This window comes from Mesoplodon mirus, assembly GCF_964341445.2.
Source record: "Mesoplodon mirus genome assembly, chromosome: 7".
Lineage (NCBI taxonomy): Eukaryota > Metazoa > Chordata > Mammalia > Artiodactyla > Ziphiidae > Mesoplodon > Mesoplodon mirus.
The window spans coordinates 6,627,743-6,651,236 of NC_138983.1; the positions used below are offsets into that span (position 1 = coordinate 6,627,743).

The 23,494-nt window shown below is 58.6% G+C and overlaps 2 protein-coding genes across 8 annotated transcripts; both read right to left on the reverse strand.

The window, feature by feature from the left end:
- Positions 1-672: 672 nt before the first annotated feature.
- RAB1B (RAB1B, member RAS oncogene family) lies at positions 673-7,964 on the reverse strand. Its single transcript, XM_082626528.1, has 6 exons — positions 7,861-7,964; positions 6,141-6,213; positions 5,753-5,848; positions 5,543-5,638; positions 2,229-2,360; positions 673-2,136 (listed from the first exon to the last, which is right to left on the reverse strand). The coding sequence occupies exons 1-6, from the start codon at positions 7,872-7,874 to the stop codon at positions 1,942-1,944; spliced, it is 606 nt and encodes a 201-aa protein (XP_082482654.1). The 5' UTR covers positions 7,875-7,964; the 3' UTR covers positions 673-1,941.
- A 717-nt stretch (positions 7,965-8,681) lies between these two features.
- Positions 8,682-18,392, reverse strand: KLC2 (kinesin light chain 2). Of its 7 annotated transcripts, XM_082626659.1 has the most exons (16): positions 18,141-18,247; positions 17,184-17,458; positions 14,622-14,852; positions 14,427-14,496; positions 13,548-13,770; positions 12,802-12,889; positions 12,606-12,707; positions 12,335-12,508; positions 12,131-12,230; positions 11,438-11,487; positions 11,263-11,330; positions 10,721-10,829; positions 10,460-10,618; positions 10,259-10,383; positions 9,983-10,040; positions 8,682-9,654 (listed from the first exon to the last, which is right to left on the reverse strand). In XM_082626659.1, the coding sequence occupies exons 2-16, from the start codon at positions 17,409-17,411 to the stop codon at positions 9,571-9,573; spliced, it is 1,869 nt and encodes a 622-aa protein (XP_082482785.1). In that variant the 5' UTR covers positions 17,412-17,458; positions 18,141-18,247; the 3' UTR covers positions 8,682-9,570. The 7 variants fall into 7 exon arrangements, with proteins under 7 accessions (XP_082482785.1, XP_082482788.1, XP_082482784.1 ...); XM_082626662.1 differs by lacking the exons at positions 8,682-9,654; positions 18,141-18,247 and adding an exon at positions 18,289-18,392 and having other exon boundaries at positions 9,681-10,040; XM_082626658.1 differs by lacking the exons at positions 8,682-9,654; positions 18,141-18,247 and adding an exon at positions 18,289-18,370 and having other exon boundaries at positions 9,681-10,040; positions 17,184-17,422.
- Between the last annotated feature and the right edge of the window lie 5,102 nt (positions 18,393-23,494).

The following is a 23,494-nucleotide window of genomic DNA, read 5'->3' on the forward strand; positions in this document are numbered from 1 at the left end:
GGGCGGGGCTGGGTCTCTGTGCGCCCCTCCGCCAGCGCGGCCAGGGCGCCACCCCCGCCCCAACCTCAGGGACACGTAAGCATGGGCGCACATCCCTGGCATAACCCCCCACCCCCACCCCCACGTCACACAACGAGCCCACCACTGCCACACTCGGTCCACTCGGACGGGTGCCCGCACCTCTGCCCTCATTCGCCGGCCACGGAGGTCGGACCGAGGTCTTAAAGTGCAAAGCACTTGTAACCGACCGAGGGGTCAGAGACACCTGGCTTGAACCCAGAAAAAGCCGGGAGAGGGGGCTGAACCAGGGGGCCGAAGGGGACGCGGGCCAGACCCAGCGGGGCACAAGGTCTGCGGCCCAACTCCCCATCCCGGACCCGCCTGTGTGGGTGTTGGCGGCGGCGGCGGCGGCGGCTCACCAGGTGCTCACTGACGGCCGCCAGCCGCCCTCCCGGCCGGCCGGAACCGTGCTGGGCCCGTGGGGACAGACCACAGAAGCACAAGCAGGCAGCTCTCCTGGCTTCAGGAAATGGGTCAAGGCCTTTCAACAGCAACCCTAGGACACACAGCCCAAGCCAGGACCCCTGTGCAGCCCACCAAGACCAGGGCTCCAGTTCCTTCCCCGCCACCCAAAGGCAGCTCCCACCACAGACCACACTCGGCCACCACAACTTCCTTGCAAAAACCCTCGGCTCACCCGAGGGCCAGTGGAAATTTATTTATTTTTTGTCCTTTCCGTCTTTCCCCAAGTGGCTTTTCCTTGCAAAATGCCTGACATGACACCAGAGGGGAACCTGGGAGTTGGGAGGGCACCCCAAGGGGCGGCCCAGGGACTTAAATACAAGCTGGAGGGGAGGGCACAGGTGGGACAGGCAAGAGACAGCACAGGGGACATGGCTTCTCAGGTAGAGATCAAAGGTTTGTTTTTCTGCAGGAAGAAGCTGTGTCAGAGGCAGGGGGCTAGCATCCTGGGTGGGAGGGAGTTAAGTGGAGAGGCCCCCCCACCCTGGGTTGCACCCACATTCCCAGAGAAGTAGCGACAGGGGATGAGGATCCGCCCTCATAGGCTCCAAGGGACGGAAGGGGGAGAATAAGCCAGATGTGCTGCCTCAGGGAAAGGGAGGAGGTGCTGGCGGAGTGAGGGTTAAGGCTGGTGCCCAGCCTCTGGCACGGTGGGCCTCCCGCCTCCGCCTGCCTTGGGGACAAAGGGGCACGGTGGGCAGGCAGCACACGGGCCTGGCTCTGGCAGGGCAGGGAGTGGCAGGAGCAGGCTCCCTCTGGGCTCAAGACACAGGCCCAGCGCGGCTGCCCACCCACCTGCCCTAGATGTGCTCAGACCCCACCGCAGCTGGACGGCTCGAGCTGTGAGTGTGTGTGTCGGCGGGGGAGGCAGGGAGGAGAGGAAAGTGGGCTGCTGGGCCCCTGTGGCCCCATGCCCGTCCTGAGGTCCAGCCCAGGGCCCTGCATTCCAGGGCCCTGGATCCCCTGGTCCCATTCCTGGCCCCAGGTGCTGACAGCAGCCAGGGGCAGTAGAGGCCAGGGAGGCCCTCAGCTCTTGGGGAAGGGGGGTGCGGAGGGGAGGAGGACGAGTAAGGAGAGAAACCCACTGCAGCATACACGGGGGGCAGGGGGAGGGAGACAGACAGAGGAGAGTCCTCGTCCCAAAGGTGTGTGGTGGGGTATCTTTTAAAGTCACCCAGAGGCAGCAGCAGAGCAAGCCCACACCCTCACCCCAGCCAAAGGTCCTGGGTGTCCTCCCGTGGGGGCCCTGACAGAACCGGGGCTCAGGGCGGCAGGCAGACAGGCCAGAGGGAGATGGGGAGCCCAGGACACCCCAAAGCCACAGATTCAAATGCCCCAGGAGAGGGAAGTACCTCCTGCCCCCTCCAGGGGCATCATCTGGAGAAGGTGCCACCTCCGGTCCCACCCCACGAGCCCCTCCTAGCAACAGCCGCCACCAGCCTGCTTCACGGGGGTGCTGTCAATCTTGAGGTTGGGCCGCTCACCCCCCGAGGCTGCCCCAGGCCCCATCCGCTTTTTGATCTCAGCAGCCATGGTCATGAATGCCTGCTCGACATTGGTAGCGTTCTTGGCACTCGTCTCCAGGAAGGGGATGCCCAGAGAATCTGCAAACTCCTGATAAGGGGAGAGGAGGAAAGAGAAGGGGAGAGGAGGTGAGGGGCGGCAGGCCCCGCCCACCCCGGGCGGCCTGGCCCAGGCCTGCTCACCTTGGCTGTGGTATTATCCACCACCTTCTTGGTGGTGAGGTCGCTCTTGTTGCCCACCAGGAGCTTATTGACATTCTCGCTGGCATAGCGGTCGATCTCCTGTAGCCACTGCTTCACGTTGGCATAGGATTCCTAGAGGGACCAGATCAAAAATTACTTTGCTCCCACCTCCTGCCCCTATGCCAGGCCTGAGAACAGGGGTTTTGAGGGGAAGATGGCTGTCCTGGGCTCCTGAGAAAGGCAGGCGCCCTGGGTTCAGGGACCCAGAGGAAGCTCCTCCAGGCTTAGCGCTCCTTCCTGCCCTCCTCTGTCTGAGACCCCAAGAGCCAGGCCCAGCAGAGCCCCGGCTGTCTACCAACAGCCCCGACACCTCAACAGCTTAGACCAAGGGCCAGCCAGCTCTGCTTCCTGCAGCTGCTCGTGTTTCCCCAAGACACAGAAAAGGCCTAACCACGTGGAGGGAGCAAATGGCATCAGGAGAGAGGCCAGAGGGAAGACAGAAACAAAGGAGAACAGGTTAGTGAGAATTACAGAGTCCCCACAGTGGCCTTAAAATCCCTTTAAGGTTTGAAACCTTGGAGCCCAGTGGTAGATGGAGGATCCTCACAGAGGAGACCCTGGCCTACGGGGGAGATAGGTATCCTGGGAACAGGGCCTGACATTCGTCCTACTTCTGGCACCAACAGCCTCTGCGCTCGGCCTGGCTCTCCCGGCAGCTTGCTGCGCCCCACCCCTGACGCCTGGCACACCGACAAAGGACAGAACTTTTAGGAATATGCTTGAGCTAGAGCCGCTTTCCCTTCTTAGGAGCCAGAGGTCTGGTGATATCACACTGGGTTCAAACGTACACCTCCTGCCATGTCCCAGGCGAGGCCCTGTGCTGGGCACTGGGTTCAAATAATGGCATCATGCCTGGGCCCTGCCCTAAAGCACTCAGGGGACAATGGAGGACTAGACTACGGCACACACAATGGCAAGACAGGGCAACCAAGCACTGCAGGGATAGAAGGCAGGAGCTGGTGGAGCTCCAGGATCATCTCTGCCTGGGGAGATGACAGCCGACCTACACCTGCAGGGACGAACTACCCCCGTGTGGGTGCCAGTGGAGGGACGGGGAAAGGTGCAAGGGGAGGAGAAGACATACGCCGGGTCATGGGATGGGATGGGAGGGGCGTGCTGCCTTTGGGGAGGAGGAAAAGCTAAAAGCGGCTGGGACACAGACCCTGAGCAGCGAAGGAGAGGGAGAGAAAGCAGGCCCAAGCAGGGAGGGTCTTAGCCTGGCCAAATCTTAGATAACCAGGAGCCAGTAGAGGTTTTCTTAGGAAGGGAGCAGCAAGAGCACACCTGTGTTCTGGGAAGATAGTCCTGGCAGGAGTGCAGAGGCCAGATCAGACCGGCAAGGAGATAGAGACCAACTGGGAGACGGTTGGCATAATCCAGGGCAGAGAAGATGTGCCCTGAGCCAGGGAATGAGGCAGGCAAGAGCACAGGACTGAGAGTCAGACCACCCTGGGTTAGGCCCCACCTCTGCCACTTATTGTATGATCCTAGATATGTCACTTGGCTTCTCTGAACCTCAGTTTCCTCACTTCTGTAAAACAGTACCTCCTGGTGGGGCTGTTGTGAGCATGGGATAATGAATGCAGGCTTGTCTCATAACAAGCGCTTAATTAGCAAGAGCTGCCATTATCCTCATCACTGCTATTATTACGAGGGAACGGATCTGGGAGAGATGATGGGGGAGAACAGAGGGGCCCAGGGACTGACAGGATAGGGGAGGGAAGAGTTTTCTGGTCAGGCCAACAGGGACTCTGTTATAAAGATGAGGATGCAGAAGCCAGTTCAAGAAGAGATGGGGAGACCAGCACCAGACAAGCTGAGTTCTGCAGATGGTCTGGAGCTCTGCAGATGGCCTAAAGGCGGTCTAGAGGCAGGAAAGGATGTGCTGGGAAGCAAAGAACCCTGGGTTCAAAACACGGGCTTTGCCTTTCCTGACTGTGAAGCCACGGGCAGGTAACTCAACATACGTCTAAGTGTGTTTCCTCATCTGGAAAAGAGGGATGCCACCACTGAGTTCACTGGGTTATATACTGTGAACATGAGAATTAACACAGACAAAAAGTGCCAGCAGAATGCAGGACACAGGAGGAGATCCACAGTGATAGCTCTTTAGTTGTAGAAATCACAAAACAAGAAGCCAAACCACAAGGTGGCCAGAATTGTGCAGGGAGAGTCAGGAGGCGGCTTGGGGCAATCAAGAAGCACAGAATCTGGGGCTGTAGCGGGGCAGGATACGACGGACCAGTAAGAAGTCACTGAAAAGAGAATCTGCTGCAGCAGGAGGTGGCAGAGCTTGAGAGAATAACTTTTTCAAAGAGAGGGAAGAGAACAGAGTTAAAAGCCATGAGAGATCCATCAGGGCAAAAACTGAAATGAAGTCACAAGTTTTGGCAGTTAGAGGTCCTTGGTGACCTCTGTCTGAGTGGAGCAAAGTTAACCCACAGCTTGTTGTCCAGGAGGCATCATGAGTCTCTGGTGAGCTGAACAGCCCAGCTGCCCCTCAGAGCAGGGACTCCTCCTGCACTGGGGCTGATACAAGTATCTCCATGTCCCTACGGCCTGACCTCCATGAAGCAACAAAGTTTAAAAAAAAACAAAGCGGGTAGAATCAGTAGGCCTGGGCTTTCTGTCTCTGCCACTTAACTAGCTGCAGGGCCTAAGAAAGTCCTATCACCCCGACCCATTTCTTCATCTGTAAAATGGGAATATAACACACACCTCTCTGGAGTGTTACAAGCATCAAAGGGCTGTGACAGAACCTGTGAACTCTAACGCGACAGGACTGTTTCCCGCTGTTAACACCACCACTGATGCCAATGACACAAGACGAACGCCGCCACAGCAGACACAGGGCTCCCAGAACTCTGCTTACACTGGGCCCGGAGTGCAGGGCCCCCTCACTTCCTTGTGTAAGGCCCTCCAATCGCTTCTCCACAGTGTCCTTACCCAGGAGGCCACGGGCCAGCACAGCAACCAAGCAGCTGACTAACCCCCCCACAAAAGACAGGTGCCTGGAAGGTCTAGAATAAAGTGGCAAGTCTGACAGGGAGGTGAGGCCTGGTTCTGCCAAGGCCCTGCAGCGGGGCCTGGGGAGGATCCAGGTCTGCAGCTATTTCCCTCCTTGTGAAATGAGTCTGAGAACAGTCTCCTTTTCGGGCAGCATGAGAAAGAGAGGACGGGAACAGTAAAAAGCAGCAAAAGCCAAAGACCTGAGGCTGAGGAGGCAAAGTGAGGGATGGTGAGCCCAGGAGTACCTGGTCGGTGACATCGTACACCACGATGATGCCGTGAGCCCCCCGGTAGTAGCTGGAAGTGATGGTCCGGAACCGTTCCTGACCAGCTGTGTCCCACTACAAGACAGCAGGAGAGAGGGGGCAGGTCAGCCCTGGGCTCCATGCCCAGGGCCCCTCCCCTCCCAAGAGAGATGTCTCTGCACCAGAGATTCTGGGAGGAGCAACACTCACGATCTGAAGTTTGATGGTTTTGCCATCCAGCTCAATGGTTCGGATCTTGAAGTCCACCCCGATGGTGCTGATGTAGCTCTCTGTGTATGTGTCATCCTGAAAGATCAGGGACCAGTGAAATGGCCTGAGTGAACAGGTCTGAGGCTCATCTGGAAAACCTCCCTCCAGTGTCCTGCCCCAGATGAGCTCCTAACTGCTGAGCCCCAGTTCTCAGCACCCCAACTTGCCAGCCCTATGCCCCTGTTCAGTCAGATATGTTGCTGGCAAGTCCTGCAACTTCATCCTTGGTCTCCCAGGTCTCGCAACCACTATACTCTGGGTTGCCCCCATCTCCCTCCGGCCACCAGCCAGGACCCCAGATGGATGGTATGGGAAGCTTCTTACTTACAGCAAACCGCAGGAGCAGGCAGGACTTGCCCACGCCCGAGTCACCAATCAAAAGCAGCTTAAATAGGTAGTCACTGGAGAGAAAGGATGGGAAGGTGTGAAGGAAGGCAGGGAGCCCACCCGCCATTATCCTGGAGTCAAAACTATAGCATTCTCCCACACTGTGAGGTGTGCCTTGGATTAGAGTATTAAAGCACTCACAAGATCCTCCCACAAGTCCTGGGATGGGGAGGGCTGACCACTCCCCATAACAGAGCTGGCCCAAAGGGGTGCATCTGAATTTCCACTTTACAGAGAAGGAAACGGAGACACAGAGAGGGACGTGACTTGCCAAGGATCACACCAGTTAGGTGACAGAGCTGGGTATCCTACCCTGATTCCTGACAGACTCCATGGTTTCGGGTCCAGTAGGAGCTATTTAGGGAAACCCTCCTACACTGCCCTGTGCCGTACCTGACGTGGCAGGGGAGGCCCCAGAAGTGGAAGCCAGGGCCCAGCCTAGAACTTAACTGAATACCTATGTAAAGAGCCTGGTATGAAACCTCCAAAAAGAGATGGTTAACAAGCGGCAATGATAATAGCAGTTAAAACGTATCCAGTTCCTACTTGTGCCTGGCCTTGTGCTAAGTACTTCAAATGCATCATCTCATTTAAGCCTCACAACAGTCCAGTGAAGTGAGTGCCGGTTATTCCCAACTAATGAAGAAACCAGAGGCCAGAGAAGGGAAGCGACTTGCCCTAAGTTACACAGCTGTTAACTTTAATACTGGAAACCATGTTCAGACTCCAAAGTCTCTGTGAAAGCCTGTTGGTTCCCTTCTCTGTTACCCCTTATAATCCAGCTCAGAGCTTCACCCTTCCCCAAGGAAATCTGAGGCCAGGATCTGGAGGAGAAAAAGGAAGTGGCAAAAGAGGAAGAAGATAACTGACACTAAGGGAAAGCTGTCGATGAGAAGTCGGGGCAGAGATGTGGGCCACCTACCCGTAGGGGGAGTGACCAAGAAGTGAGGAAAGTTTGGGAAACAAAGAATCCCACTGGAAGGGAGAAAGCAAATGCCACATTCATCTAAACTTCTTCGGCAGGGTGACGGCGAAGGGAAGGGGTGTGACGGCGTAAAGGTGAGGGGAGCGCGGGAAGGGACCAGCCTCTGGGAGCGGCAGGGCATTTTGATCCAGGTAAAGGGCAAAGCGGCAGCCCCGGAGGGAAGAACCTGCGGAAAAGCTACCCAGCGGGCCAGCCCCCAGGAACCGGATTCCGGGAGGACTGGAGAGCAGAATGTACGACCTGACCTAAAGGGCCCGAATCTGGACCGAGACCAGAAACTCTGGGGGTGGGCTCCACAATGCCAGGACCGTCGTCAGCACCCAGACCGCTACTCTCAGGCAGCAGGTGGGGAAACTGAGGCCTGGAAGGACCGGGGCTGCGGGGTCACCTGACCGACAAGGCCTGCTAGTGCCGGTGCCTCGGGATCCAAGTGGTGCCCCTCGGGGTCGCAGTCTCCGGGCCCGGGTGCAAGAACTCGGGGCGTCGAGCCGGGGTTCTGGGGCCCTCGGGGGAGGGGCAGAACCCGGATGTGAGGGGGGGACCCCGGTCAGCGGAAGAGGGACCCGGATGTGGGGGCGCCGCGCAGTCCTGACCCGGGCCGGACAACCCCGGTAAGCGTACAGCCCCGTACTCGGGATCGAGGCTGCGCCGGACGGCGCGGGCGGGGCGCACTCACTATTCGGGGTTCATGGCGGCAGCGGCGGCCCGCTCGGTCGCTCCCAGTCGGCTCTGCTCCGCCTCCCGTTTCAAGATGGTGGCCGCTCCGCCCCAGAGGCCCCGCCCGCGCAGCGCAGGCGCAAACACTCCGGAGTGGGACCTCGTCGCGTGGCTTCTTGGAACTTGTAGTCTCCTTACGTTGTGCAACTAACCCCGCCCCCCGCTGCGCAGGCGTAATCCTAGCCCACGCCCCACCATCGCCGCGCGTTGCCTTCTGGAGCTTGTAGTTCGCTCCCTAGAAGTACCTGGGCTTGAGGACCGCGCTCGGGAGCCTGACAGCATCCCGGCGTTAGATCCTCAGTTTAGTGCTGGCGCTGACACGTTTCACGTCTGTCCGACAGAGGCATTCATCCTTACACTCCCCGCAGCGTTAGTAAAAGTTCATTTATCCAGGGTTCTTCGTGTGCTGGCGCTCCTAACTCCCAGCAGAAAGCCCAGGAAGAAGGTGTCACCCACATTTTATAGATGAAGAAATCGAGCCTCGGTAACTCGCTCAAGGTCAAACAGCCTGGTAAGGGGCAAAGCTCGATCAAAGCCCGTGGTCTCCAGAATCTCAGAGATGAAGGTTGTTAGAAAAAAATCCTGAATCTGTGGGGCTCCGAACAATTCCGGGATAGGAGAAGCCTATTTGGGTTGCAGCTGCGCGGGACCAGACGTGAGCGACACACACACACACACACACACACACACACACACTCGCAGCCTCTCCTGTCCCCACCCCCAATGTAGAGACGTAGAGACGCTAGGAGCCCTCGGGCTCCGCCCCAAAACAAGCCCAGCTCAGAGTCAAACCGTCTTTATTTCTACAGCAACATTTGAAAATAGAGAGCGACCGCCTCACCTCCCAACTGGGGCAGCCCCTCCTGCCACAGGGGTCCATCACTGCCCCTAGCAAGAAGCTGCAGGCGTGGGAGGAGGCGTGGCAGGATGGCTCTACGGGCGGTGCCCGGGGCGGGGTCAGGCCGAGCCTGGACAGGCCGGGCGGGAGGGGCAGTGCATAAGACCAGGCTGCAGGGCAGAGCCCGGCGGTGAGAGGACGGACAGGGGGTGGGCTCTCCGTCCTGGGACACGGGGCAGGGCGCACCATTCAGAGGCCGGGAGGAAAGCGAGAATGCCCAGGGAACCTTTGGGGAGGCACCGCCCCTCAGATGTGGAGCCTGGGAGATACCACCGCGCAGAATGGGGGTGATTAAGGCCTGGGCGGTACCACTAGAGAAGGGTGGGGGTGAGGAGAGGCCGGATAGTACCAAGGACTGAGGGGAGGAGTGCGGCCAATAACTTATTTCTCTATATACAGAAGCAACGGCCGGGGGAGGGCAGGGTGCTGAAGGGACGGCAGGTGCTTAGTGTTCTTGGATTTGGGGTCTGCGGAGGGGGGGCCACTGAGCCTCTCTCTACCTTTGGAGACCCCGGCCAGCCCCTCCGCTGGCCCTGAACCTAGGGAAGAGGGGGCCCTGCTGGAAGGAATAAATAAGGGGTAGAGCTGGAGTGGGCAGGCCCAGCCTCCAGGGCTCAGGCTGAGATGCAAGGGAGGAGGTTACCCTGAGATTGAACAGAAAAGACAGGGGTTCTTGGGAGAGACAGGAGGGGCAAGCAGCAGGCCCATGCGCAGGGCTGGGGTGGGGATGGTGCCGGGTGGAGGCTCTGGCGACCGGCTGCCCCTTCAGGATTAGCCCACAAGGGAGCTCCGTCGGGAGAGGTCCATGGAGCTGGAGCTGAGGGTGCGGCTATCAGAGAGGCCTGTGCCTCCAGGCTGTGGGCAGAGGGGCAGGTGGCTCAGCCCCGTGCTGCTGCCAGTGTGCGCTTCCCTGGCCCGAAGGGGCCTGACTAGTCAGAGTCCCTGGGGTCCTGACACTCCCACCCACCTCCACAGTTACTGTGCTGCCACTGGCTGCCCACAGGCGGGAGCTGAGGTTCCCTCATTTGTCTCCCCAGGGTCCAGCCCAAAGCCAGGCCTGGGATGGAGACAGGAAGTGTGGCTGGATGAAGAGACATGCCTGAGAAGCTCGGCAAGTACGCAGGACATGCAGGCCTGGGGCCGGGGCCTCAGCTGCCCAGTGCCCACAACTATCCACCCGTACCTGGACTGGCTCTTCCACACTTTTGTTGAGGAAGTTGAGGGAACTGGCCCGCTTCATCCTGAGGGGAAAGGGCATTCAGGATTTGCCCACGGTGGAACTGGGGGAGGATGGGGGAAGGGGTCAGCTTGGGGCAGGGGAGGGAGGCTGATGGGAAGGGAGATTGGTGGTGGGTGGAGCTTGAGCGAGACAGGGGGTTCACCCTGGGTCTGAAGTTCAGCTGGGGTTGGTAGGTTGTGGGGTGGGTTCTCGAGAGGCTCACCAGGGTGGACGGCTCACCTGGGGTTTGGGGGCTCCTGGGGGCCACCACCCTGCAGCTTCTTCACCAGCATCTCACTGCTGCGCCTCAGGGCATCTCGGAGCTTCCCGAAGGAGCCACTGCGCCGCAAGGAACCGCTGCCGTCCTGTGGGGCAGACGGGTTCGTCTCTGTGCCACGCCGGCTACACAGCCTCCTGGCCCAGTCCAGCCCCTAGACTCACCCCGCTCCACTCGGCTGCAGGCCCTGCCTCCTCGAGGTCAGCCTCAGACCGAGCCCCGGCACCCGCGGGCACATCTCGGCTGCCACGGCGGTCTCCGCGCCCACCGCTGCCGTCTTTCAGCAGCTCCACCACCTTGGTCTGGCTTGCAGGGTCCAGGCCCTGAGGGAGGGTGGGCGCATCAGGCGGAGCAACGGGCCCTGACTGGATCACACACAGGGCCACGCAGGTCCCTGCCCACACCCCTGGTGCCTGTTGTCCTACCAGCTTGCGGCTGCGGCTGGCGCAGTCCTCCAGCGTGTGCGCGGCCTCTAGCTTGCCCTGGCGCCGGTACAGGGCCCCCAAGCTGCGCAGTGTGGTGTTGACCGTGGGGCTGCGGACGGGAGAGCGGGACGGTCTCCAGCTCCGTGTTCCCCAGGAGCCAGGGCCCATCCTGACACCCAGCCCACGCTGGCCCTGAGGAACCATCCAGCCGACCGAAATCGAGCCTTTCCTGTGTGTCAGGCCCTGTGCTAGGTCCGCCTGGATTCCCCTGTTTTGGGGAATCACCTGAGGGCCTTAGGTGGGATGTTGCCACCAGGACTAAAAGCTGGGAAACCCAGGAGAGATAATCAGGCTGTCCTGGGACAGAAAGCCTTCTTGGGACAGGTGGCCTGTGACCTGGGCCTTGAAAGATGAGCTGACAGAGAAGAGGTGTGTGTTCTGGGGCTGGGCAGTATGGAGTGTGGAGCCTGGCCCCGGCCCCCACCCAGGATGCAGCTTCCCAGCTCTCTGCTAGCCCAGCAGTCCCCCCCCACTGTCCTCACCTGTCTACTTTACAGGCCTTGTACCAGCTGCCATATTCCCCATAGGGGGTGCTGTCCCGGCGCTTATCCTGGGGGAGAGATAAGCGGAAGGTGGGAGAAGGCCCTCCCCTCTACACACCTCCAGCCTCATCCTCCCTCCACAGACATCTGCCCCAGCCCTGCCCCACAGAGCTACCTTGCTCTCCTCCCGTTCCTCTGCATGCATCCAGATGGGCTTGTTGTCCCCTGGAGGGAGAGAGGGGGCTGTCACCAGCCTCTCATGTGGGCCTCTCCTGGCTGGGCTGGACACATGACTGGGGTCTGGGGGGAGGTCAGGGGTACTCAAGAAGGACCAGGGTTGGGCTTCACTGAATGAATGAATCAACAAGAAACAGACCCAAAACATGACTGATGCTCCTCTGGAACAGAGATGCCTGTGGCACAGGCCTGTGCTTGAGGGGGCCTGTGACTGGGGGGTGGGGGGAGCACACCCTTACAAACCTCAGGCCCACGGTGCGAGACGATGCTAGGCCTGAATGACGGGCCAGGCTGAGGGGTCCCAGAGCAGGAAGTGACGGACCGTGAAGGACTAGAGGGTGGCTTCCCAGAGTGGGAGACATCTGTGCTGGGCCCTCACGGTGAGTGTGAGTTGCCCAGTGGAGAAAGGGGAAGAGGCTCTGGGCCGAGGGCACGGGTATGCAAAGGGAGGGCATTGCATGGGTACAACCTCCCAGGGGGCTGTGAGTTGGGTGTGTGTGCTCACGTGTGCACACAAGTGGCTGCGGACCAGCCAGACCCTAGGCGTGAGGCCTGCTGGGCTGAGGTATTCGTCCTAGATGCTGACGGCTGAGCGGGCCTGCGAGCTGGGGCACACAGCAGCCATGCTCACCGCTGACAGAGCCGAACTCCTTCTCGTGAGCGCGGGTGAGGATCTCCTTGTACAGGGTCTCTGCATCCTGGTACTTGCCCTGTTTCAGGTAGCAGGAGGCCTGGAGGGGCAGGGCCCAGAGGGTGAGCAGGATGCAAGGAGTTGCACCTTTTCCTCTCCTCCCTCCCCCTCCCCCCTCCTCCAGCCCCCTCTAGCCCAGGACACCAGGTTGTTCTTGGTCTTGGCCACGTTGGGGTCGTCAGGCCCAAGGCGTGTGGCGTAGATCTCCAGTGCCCGCCGGTAGTAGTATTCCACCTCCTCGGCTTTGCCCTGGTTCTGGCACAGCAGGGCCAGGTTGCTCAGCTGCTTGGCCACGTCTGGATGAAACTTGCCCAGAACCTGGGACAGGAGCGGGAGCCGGTGGCTGGGCTCGGGGCCGGCCTACGTCCCCCGTCTGCCCAGCCCACCTGGCCTGCCCAGCCCTGCCTGCTCCCACCTTCTCCCGGATCTCCAGTGCCCGCTTGCAGAGGGGCTCAGCCTCCTTGTACTTGCCCCGCTTGCCATACAGGACTGCCAGGTTGTTCAGTGTCGCAGCCACCTAGGGGGTGGGAGAGTGGAGGCTCCATGACCCGGGACCTGGGAGCTGCAGGGTGGGGAGGGGAAGCCCCCACCTCCCACCCAGCCTCACTCACAGCTGGGTGGTCCTTGCCCAGTGTCTTCTCGCGGATGGCCAGGGCATCATTGAGCAGGTGGGCAGCCTCCTTGTACTTGTTTTGGTCCCTGGGGGCAGGTGGGAGCACGATGAGGGTTATCCTCCAGCCCAAGGCCCTCCTCCTAGTGGCCCAAGATCCCTGTGGTCACTCTTCCTATACTTAACTAATGAGTGAGCATGATGGGGTGTGACCCAGAGCGTGGGGAGACGTGGTCAGGCCCTGCTCTCTGGCTTGGGGGGCTTTGTGCAGGAAGGGCGTGCAGTGCTGGGGTACAAGCCAGACTCCCCCAGATCCCACCCTCACTGCCCCATGCCCAGTGCACCTTGTCCTCTGTTCCCCAGGGCCTCTGCTCATGGTGGCCTTTCTGCCAAGGAGAACTTCTCCGACCCTCTTGTGCTCTGGGCAAACTCAACTTTCACCAAAGGCCCTCCTCAAGCCTTGGTGCCTGGAGAAGGTGTGCCCCCGGAGCCCTCGTGTGCCGTCCCCTCCGTGGTTATGTCCAAACCTTTGTCCACCACCAGACTGAGGCATATTCATGTCTGTAGCTCAGGCACCCTGTGGGCTTGGCCCTCTCCAGGGACAAGATCCTTCTTTCTCTGTCACCCAACTGCCTGGTGGAACCCGAGTGCTTGCTGGCCCACTGCAGTCCCTGAGGATTTGTGACCAGGGCTGGAGCCTTCAGGAAGAATGCTCCCATGGGTGACCGAAGCTGGAGGAGCCCTCACCGATAGACCAGCGCCAGGATGTTCAGCATGGTGGCCACGTCAGGGTGGTCGTGGCCTGACGTCTTCTCCAGGTCCTCGAGGGCCTGCTTGCAGAGTGGCACGGCCACCTCATAGCGGCCCTGAGAGGCGTACTGGATCACCAGATTGTGCAGGGTGCGGAGCCGTGCTGGGATTTCATAGCCCCCGTGCTGGGCAGCCACGTCTCCTCCTCCAGAGCTGGGGGCTGCAAAGCCAAGGACGAGAGGTCAGATGTACCAAGTGCCCCCTGAGCTGGGCCGGCACATGCCAGCCATACCTTTGACCGACCTCACACGTGGCCCTGGGCAAGTCACCATTAGCTCTCAGTTTCCCCATCTGTAGAGTGGGTCTAATCACCCCACAAGAAGAGTGGGCAGAGTCCCAGCTCCGGTGCTTCAAGCTGTGTGTCCCAGAGCAAGTCGCCTAACCCCCGAGCCTCAGCCTCCTCACGTGCAGAAGAGAGGCTCTGATACACAGGCCACACGGTCAGCAAGGCCAGTACTGGCCCGGGGACCAGCACTGTGCATGCGTCCCCTTTTAACCCTCAGAGGGGGCTCAGAGAGGAAAGAAACTCTACCAGTGGTCACAGAGCAAATGGAGGCACAGCAGGGCTCGTGCCCAGGCCAGACCACTCCAAAGCTCTGAACTGTGATGCCTGCTTCTCACAGAACTTGGGAGACGAGAGAAGCAACATGTAAAACCCGCCTTTTAAGCTCTAATGCTGGGATGTTATAATCAGAAACGAGGCAGGAAAGAACACGGCAGCCACTCAGACCTTGTTTTCCGTGACCTCTGGGTCCCAAGGACCAGGAGTTCACACAGCCTTCCTTTCCCGCCCCCAGAGCCAGCCACCCCCTGCACCTGCGTTCTGCTCCTCCTCACTGGGGAACAGGTCATCCAGAGAGTCTTTGGGGACGTCCCCCTTCTCCTCCTGGGGAGGAAGATGGGGCGGGTGTCAGGAAAGGAGGCGGCCCAGGGGTCGGCGGGCCTGCTCCCTGCTGCCCCTCCCTGCTCCCAGGTGCCCCCGCCCCACCCGGTGGCCGTGGTAGGGCTTACGCTGGTGGAGGCGTCCTCGTCCAGCTTGCGGATCTGGCTCATGAACAGCAAGTGCTGCTTCTCCTCCTCGAGCTGGGCCACGGCCTGCTCGCTGCGCTGCAGCTTCTGCTGCGTCCCTGCCAGCTCCTCCCGCAGCCACTGGTTCTCCTGCACCAGGCGCCGCACCTGAGCCCGCAGCTTCTGCTTCTCCGACTCTACAGCCCCCAGGTGGCTCGACAGCGCCAAGATCACCTGCGCAGCCAGCCGGAACGGAGGTCAGAGCCCTGCTGACGCCCCAGCCTGGGCCCCAGAGAAGAGCCAGGCCCGGAGGAGCCGCAGGTCTGAGGGCCCCGAAGTTCTCCTCTCACCAAGGGAGTTTTGCCCCAGGGCCCCAAACAGACCAACATAGCCTGAGACCTGAAACCAGGAGGCTTGGGGATTCCTAAGTCCTTCCTTCTGGGGTCAGGAGCCCTGGGCTCCCAGGCTGGCTGTGCTGGACTCTGAAATAGACCATCCCCTTTCCTGGGCCTCCAGCTGGTCCTCCACATTGATGGTCCAGTTCCCACCTTGTTGGGTTGCTCGGATCATTAAGAGCGCCAGCTGGGGTGCTGCCCGTTCCCCGAGCCGTCCACTCATTCCCTGTCTCTCCTAGGAGTTGTACTCAAGCCCTGTAGCCAGAGCCACTATACCGCTGCCCCTGGCCCAGGGCTAGCGCTTTCCCAAAGACCTTGATAGACGACTGAAGGGCTACCGAAAGACCCCATCCTGACTTCTGCCAAGGGGCCAGGGCAGCCCCTGTCCTCCTGCAGCTCCCAGGGAGGGGAGGGGGTGTGTGTCCTAAACCCCCAGTGTCTGGAAAACCACAGGGGCAGGTAAGGGGATCCAGAGGCCTCAGCCTCTGCCCCCATCCCTCTCCCCAAACTCCACGACTCCTTTCCTGAGCTTCCAGGCTCTTCCCGCCTTGGGGCCTTGCCTCGACTCTACCCTTTCTCCGTCCTTCATGGTCAGGGTCATTTCTGCAGTGAAGCCTCTTATGCCCTCAGCCCCCGGAAAGCACGGCACCTCCCCCACCTCCATGCCATCCTGTTGTCCATCTGTGCCTGTATACACTGGGAGGGGGCCGTGTGTGTTCACCTCCACACCTGGCAGTCAGCCGGCCGAGGAGTGAATGCCCGACATATTGCCCTCCCAGAGAGCCAGGCAGTCTGGGACGCCGTGCTTTCTAGTTGATTAGCAAACGCCTAAGTGACAGGTGTTTTCACAACCACTAGCTATTTTAAAAAAATATCCTAAACAGCCTGGAAGTATTTACAGCAGATGGCACGATCCCTATTTTAAAAACAAGGTGATACCACCTGCCCAGGATTCACAGAGCCAGGCAGTGACTCAGCCAAGATCTGAGTGGGCCAAGACTCTCTGCCCGAGAGTCTACTCCTTGTACACCCCAGCACCTCCTGGATAGCTCCGTCTGCATGTCATCCTGGCAGCCCCAACTTAAGAGGGCCCACACAGAACTCCTGACCCATCCAGGCTCTCTCCTCCTCTTAATTTCCTCAAACCACAAACCTGGGACTTTCCCTGCCCCTCTCTGTCTCCTTTAGTCCATTCCCAAGCCCTACTGGACCTACTTCCAGAACGTCTAGGACTGACCCCCTTCTTACTACCCTCATGGCCCAACCCACCATTTCTCATTGGAATTCTAGCAGTGGCTTCCTAACACCTGCTACCTCCTTCCACCCTGACCCACAATTGTTCATTCTCCACCCCTCAGCCAGAGAGAGTTTTTGAAACCTAAGCCAGACTGTGTCCCTTTACTGCTTAAACCCTCCAAAGGCTTCCTGATTTCCTGAGAATAAAACCCAAACTAATAAGGCGCAGCATGATCTAGTCCCCGCCTTCTCTGCAGGCCTTTTCTGTCCCTCTCTTTCCTCATGAAGCTCCAGTTAAACAGGTCTCTCAGTTCTCCCTCCACAACAAGATCTTTTCCACTTCAGGACCTTTGTACATGCACCCTCTCACTTTCCTCCTTTCTCTGGAGGCTGGTTCATTCCTTTCCTCAGGTCTTGATTTAAATATCATTTCCTCAGAAGTCTTGCTTGACCAATAGCTAAGGCTATCACAAGATCTTGTTTTTTTCTTTGGAAAACTTATCATAATATTGAATAAATATATGTGTATTTCTGACTCTCTTCCTATTGGACTAGGGCAGGGATCTCATCTGTCTTGTTGGACCTGTAGCCCTGGCACCTAACACATTGCCAGGCACTTGATAACTTACCTGTTAACAAATGAATAGAAGAATGAATGGGGGGATCTTTAAGGATTTCCTCTGTTTTTTTTAGGCCATGCAGTCTCTGCTACCTAGCAGAGAAGCCAGATGATCAGGCTCTCCTGGGGCCAGGCACGGCTTGGGTCTCCAGAGCCCATCCATTTCTTCAACAGATATTTACTGGGATCCTACCATGAGGCTCCAGGGGACAGATTCTTCCTTCCCTTCTGATTCTGTTACCACATTGCCAGGATTCCTCTGGAAGGCTCCACCCCTCCCATGGCCTCCCTCCTCAGCACCCCAGACCAGCCTACCTGGGCCTCCCCCAGCCCCAGTTCGATGGCCTCCAGGGAGCGGCGCAGGAGGACACAGCGCTCCTGTGAGCCGGGCTCTGCCTCACCAGCTTCATGAGCGACGAGGGGAGCGAGAAGGGCACGATGCTCCCCGCGCAGGGTTTCTAGCCCTTGGATAACGGCCTTGGTGCCCAGCACGATCTCATCCTGGCTCAGCTTCTCCTCCCGAGGAAGCACCATCGTGGCCATGGCCGTGCCGCCTGTGAAGGCGAGAGGGCGGGCAGGGGGTGCCGGGCCTGGGGCCACGCCGCCGTCCGCCCCGGATTAGGTAAACACCTAGGGTCCCCGGACGCCTGGGTCCCCGGGGTGCCCTGTCCCCCAGGCAGCAGACCGCACCGTGCCCGCGCTCGGCCTACAGGGGGCGCGCCCGGCTCGTCTTGGCCCGGGAGACGCAATGCGGTGCGACCGGCGAGGCTGGACCCGGATTCGGCCCAGACCACTGGCTCAGGCCGGCTTAGGCGACCCAGTCTCGGGGCTTCCCTGGAGACTCCCTTAGCCAGAGCAGGGCGCGCCAGAGGATGGACCTACGGGGATCTTGGGGGGTTCACTCCCGTGCGGAGACACCGTCCCTCTGGGAGATCCGGCCCCAGCCCCCCTCGGGCAGCCCCCTTCCCAACAGGCTGGCCGAGCCACAGAGCCCCTCCTCCTGGGCAGCTCGACCCTGGGGAGACCCTTCCCCTAAGGAGCTGAGATCTCGGGTTCTTCGTTCCCCCCTCCCCCCAGGCCGCGCTCCATAGGCCAGCACGACATCCTGCGGACCCCTCCCCTGAAAAGGCCGAGCTCCTGCCCCCGGCCACCCAGGACCGCGCCCCCTCCCCGCGGGCTGGCCGGGCCCTCTCACAGGCCGCGCCCAAGACGACCCCTCCCCTAGGCCGACCCAGAGCCCCCCCTCTCCCGGCCCGATCGGCCCGCGTGGACCTGCGTCTCCCGCTCGGGCCCGCCTCCCGCTCCAGCTCCGGCTCCCGCCCCGCTTCACCCGGACCAGCAGCCGTGAGCAGGTCCCACCGCCTCCATCCCGCCGGCCTTCCCAGAAGTCCCTGCGCCGCCTTAAAGGTGAAGCCCGTACCTTGGCGGCGTCGGAGGGGGCTAAACACTCTTCTCGGCCCGCTGGCTGCCTTAAAGGAGCACGCCGGCTGGGCCCACTCCAGGCAAGGGGAAGGGATCCGGGGGCGTGGCCTTCGGGATGGGGCGTGGTCATTGAGGCGCCGGGCGTGGGCTTGCCCGAAGCTTAGGTTCATAGCGGCCACCTCCCACTCTCCTGCGGCCTCGGATTCCTCCGCTGTAACCCGCCCCGAGGCCACAGCGGTGTGGACAGCCTGGGGAGGATGTGCACAGCCTGGGGAGGATGTGCACCTGAACTTGCCCTGTACCGCTGCCAGAGAGGGCGGCGGAAGCAACTGGGGCCCAGGGAAAAGGCCCGGCCTCCTCAGAGTCCAGAAAGAGACAGTTGACATTTATTGAGGTAGTTGCCACTTTCTGAGCGCTTACTGTGTGCGGGGCGCTTGGATGCCTTAAGTGCGATGACACATTTAATGCTTGCAAAGACCGGATAAAGCAGGCACTGCTATTATCCCAATCTCGCGGATCTGACCCCAGGCTCATTTGTCTCTGGAGAGTGGTTATGCCCCACCCAAATCCTTCGGAGCTGTCCTTGTCCCAGTAGGGGATTCTCGGCATCTTAGGGCTGCTTCTTGGTAGGAAAGGACGGAGGCTTCCGGCCTTGAGGGAGAAAAGGATGGCAAGGGGCAGTTGGGCATCGGCCGAAACAGACTCGTGACCCTGTGGGTGAGCACCACCACAGATTCTGTGGGCCAGATGATCAGGACAAGGTGATGATGACGTCATCTCCTCCCAGAGCCCTTCCCTGATTCCCCACCCCCTATGTAGAGCAGCCCTCCAGCCCATTTCAAGCACACATTTAATTCCCTCTGTAGCATTTACTCCTTCTAACATTTTCCTTGTCAGTTTCCGTCTCCTCCCTAGAATGCAGGCCAAGATCTGCCTGTCTTGTTCACTCTCAGAGTAGCTCTTGGCTACCACACAGCAGCACTCAGTAAATGCTGTTTATTTTAAAAGGCAGAAGGGCGCACCTGTTGGCCCAGGTTTGGGGCTGGTGCTGTGCAGCCCTGGGTTGCTGGCTACCTTAGCTCTACCATCATTGCTTCTAGGTCGACATCCCAGTGGGTAACAGCAGGATAACCACCCTGAGAGACAACACCTGCCAAGCAAGCCCTGGCACTGGTATCCAGGGGCCTGGGGTGTTTCTCATGAGTCAGGGTGGGTTCAGACTCAGACTGTACCCAGTTCAGTGTCCTTGTGGATGTGAGAATCCCCTCGGCATGATCTCTGACAGAGAGATGGTCCGGCACCCCGCCAGCTCAAGTATGTCCTGTGACAGGGAGCCCACTACATTCTGCTGTGAGATGGCTCTGAAAGTTAGCAAGCTTTTCCTTAGCCCCCAGAGGACCTGCCCACAGTGCCTGCCCACACCAAACTGAAGCTCTGTCCTCAGGAAGGACAGTCTGCTCCCTTTTGCCAAAGCAGCTATTTGGAGACAGTGATGGTGCCCCATACAGTGTTCCCCCTGCCTGGGCTGACAATCTGGGTCCCTTCACCCACTCCTGTGCAGTTTCTGACCCTTCCCCCTCCCGATTTCTCTTTTCTGGGTGTGGCTTAGCATGTCAGTCCAGACACTACTCCGAATGTGGTGCTCAGCCCAGGGCGCAGGGATCCAGACAGGGAGTGAACTGCACAGATCACAGAGGGATAGTCCCCCCCTAAGGAGCACACCACCTGTCCACCGTGAAGCTGAAAGTCAGGTTGACTTTGACAGCCACGGTACAGTGTCTGCTCAGGGTAAGCTTGTCAGCTAAAACCCTAGATTGCGTGCATCCCACTTATGTCCAGCCAGGTTCTTCTGCCGATTCTGTGCTTCTGCCAGTGATATTTCCCCAGGGATTTTTTTTTTTTTTTTTGGCCGCACCACACAGCATGTGGGCTCTTAGTTCCCCCACCAGGGGTCAAACTGCACCCCCTGCATTGGAAGCTCGGAGTCTTAACCACTGGAAGGTCAGGGAAGTCCCTCCCAGTGATTTTTTTTTTTTGGTGGTACGTGGGCCTCTCACTGTTGTGGCCTCTCCCGTTGTGGAGCACAGGCTCCGGACGCGCAGTCTCAGCAGCCATGGCTCATGGGCCCAGCCACTCCGCGGCATGTGGGATCTTCCCAGACCGGGGCACGAACCCGTGTCCCCTGCATCGGCAGGCGGACTCTCAACCACTGTGCCACCAGGGAAGCCCCCTCCCAGTGATTTTTAAAGACAGTTGATACATTCACATGATGCAACATTCAAAAGGCATATACAAGTTACAGTGAAAGGTAGCTCTTTCTCACTGACCACTGTCCTCAGTCATGCAGCTGCCTTGCCCCAAGCACCTGCTGTTACCAGTTTCTTGTGTTTGCCGATTACCTTGTTTGCCTCAGTCCAGAGCTTGTGTTTATCTTTGTTAGTTTCATCGGGTCAGTTTTCATCCAGGACCCTGAAGGCTGGAGTCTTTTGCATTCGAGGTCTTTAGCCTACACAGCGGCCCTATCTCCCACAGTTGCACTGGCTGCGGTGTGATAAGCCTGCCTTTGTGCAAACAGACTCCATCATACCATGAATGCACACCCAGCTTGCTGTCAAGTTCATGGGGAGGAAATGGAATCTGGAGCCCAGGGCACCTTTGCTCTTCTTAACAAGGCTAGGTTTCAGAACCTCTTGGGAAGGAACTTTGTTAGAAGGCTCTCCTAGAGATTGGGATTCAGTAGTGCCAGAGTGGGTCCTGGGCATCTCTTATTATTTTGAAACTTCAGCGGTGTCCATGATGTGCTCCCTGGGTTGAAAGCCAATGCTTCAATGTCCTTGTTTTACAAGTACGGAAAGTGAGGCCCAAAGAGGGGAAGGCGGCTGCACGAGGTGACCACTGTGCCCTTCTCCAATCCAGAGTCCACATCATTTTGTCCCAGTGTATAAGGGAGACTGACCCCATAGAGTAGAGGTCAAGAGGACCGAGGTCATGTTGCTTGTTCACAGCCACACGAAGCACAGACGCACGCACCCTCAACACACAGCCTCAGGCAGGTTCACCCAGGGGCACTGAACGCCCATGTACCACACTCACACCCCCACGTGCATGGGTTTACAGGCCCACGTACATGCATGCACACCACACATACTCGGGCACAAACACAAAGCCTGGGCTTTCTAACATTGTGTTTTCTCTCCATCTGATAAAGGAGCACATTCCTTTTATCACCTTTTTCCAGGTAAACGGAGAGAACATTTTTCAATCTCCCTTTATGACTTTTGCTGGGTTCCTGTTCCAGCTTTTCTGCTAGCCTTAGGCTTCTGTGGTTTCTTTGTGGTTCTCTTTAGGCATCTGGCCCTGCTTCTCCCTGTGTGCCACGCAGAGGGAAGGCTGGGCCTTCCCTGCCGGGTTCTCAGGCTCTTATCTTGCTTTCAGTTCGTAACCTTGCATGTGTTCAATCTTTTTAGCCACTCGGCTTTTTATCTTGTCTCTGAGGATTACGCTGTTCTCTCCCAAGGGAAGGGACTGTTACCTCACCCTGCTCTGTTCCCCACTACCCGACCCCCCGCCCTGCAGCTGCTGGTCTGGTGCCAGGCTGCTGATGGGTGCTCAGTTAATGGAGAAGAAAGGAAGGAGTCCATGCCCAATGGTGATTCTTACGCCATTTTCCACGGAGCTCATCAGCTTGCCTCCTCCTGTCCCTTGTCCGCGGAAGTTGTTCTCGCTACTTTCAACATTGTTTTCTCCCTGAAAATCACTCCTACTGCTCCCACCCCTTCCCCTTGGACCCTTGGAAGCACTGAAATCTGCTTTCTTAAGTCAATCTTTTCCCTTTGGCTAGCTTCCTGCCTTTTCTTTGAAGTGGTGGTGGGGGTGGGCGCTTTTCCCAAGCATATCATCCCCCTTGAAACATCAGCAGGTCGGGACGTCCCTGGCGGTCCAGTGGTTAAGACTCCGCGCTTCCACTGCAGGGGCCACGGGTTCGACCCCTGGTCGGGGAACTAAGATCCTGCATGCTGCATGGCACAGCCAAGAAAAAGAGAAACATCAGCAGGTTCACCCACAAGCGCTCAAGATTGGAGGTTCCTTAAAGACCATGTCTCATGCAACCCCTCCTCCATGACCATGACGGGCAGCTCACCAATTCCTGAGGAGCTGTTTCACCTTGAACACAAGGTGCCAGTTTTGGTTCTGGTTGCGTTTTTCTGCCACTGAGCTAAGAATCAAGTCTGCTCAGAGCTCCCTGAGAGGCTTTTGGTTCCTGTCCTGGCAGCCATGGGGCAAATCTGCACCCTCTCTTCCTTGTGGCCTCCCAGCCAGACTGGAAGGGTCCATGTCCTGCTTAGCGGGAGGGCACACAGGCTTTGGGGGCAGACTCAGCTGCGTCCAGAGCTGCGTTTCTCTGTTTGCTGGCTGGGGAGCTTTAGGCATGTGCCGCAACTTCATCTGTTTCCTCATCTGTAAAATGAGGTTCCTGATACCTACCTTGTTGGGTCCTCAGGAGAACAGAATAAAGTAGCAGAGTTAAGACCTTAGCATTATGCCCTCTACATAACAGACACTATTACTAGTAGTTATTATCATTAGTATCATCAAGTTTACTATTTGGCAGACCCTGTGCTAGTGAATGGAGAGTGGGGAGAAAATACATGAAATATAGGGCAGTCTCCGCTTAGGGTGTCGTTGGAGGGAAAACACATTCAGATCGAAAGTGAGGAACGGATGAGGCAGCAAATAGGCGAGAGTCTGAAGATGACGAGTGCTGAGAAGTCTGGTGCTGGCAGGAGGTGCCCTGCGTGGTCAGGACAGAGGGAGCGCAGCCCGGCCAGGACCCATCTCACCGTCTCCCTGAGATCGGCCCTTCCCCACGCTAAGGGTGCTCAAATCTCCATCCAGCCCGGAGAACTCCCCTGCACTCCATCCAGACCTACATGTTCAACTCCACCTCTGAATAGCACACGCCCACCTTGCCCTAAACCCACCATCTCCCACCCAAATCTCCACCAGGGATGTTCCACCATCGGCCCGTTCACCCAGCAGACGGCCAGTCCCCATCCTCGACTCTCTCTCCTTTGACCCAGTTTTCTAACCAGCCACCTACACCTCGATTCTGCCTCTTAAATAGGACTCCAGTCTCCATTTTCCTCCACCTCCCCTTCTACCCTTACCTTAGTCTATGACTTCATCGCATCTTTTCTAAATTG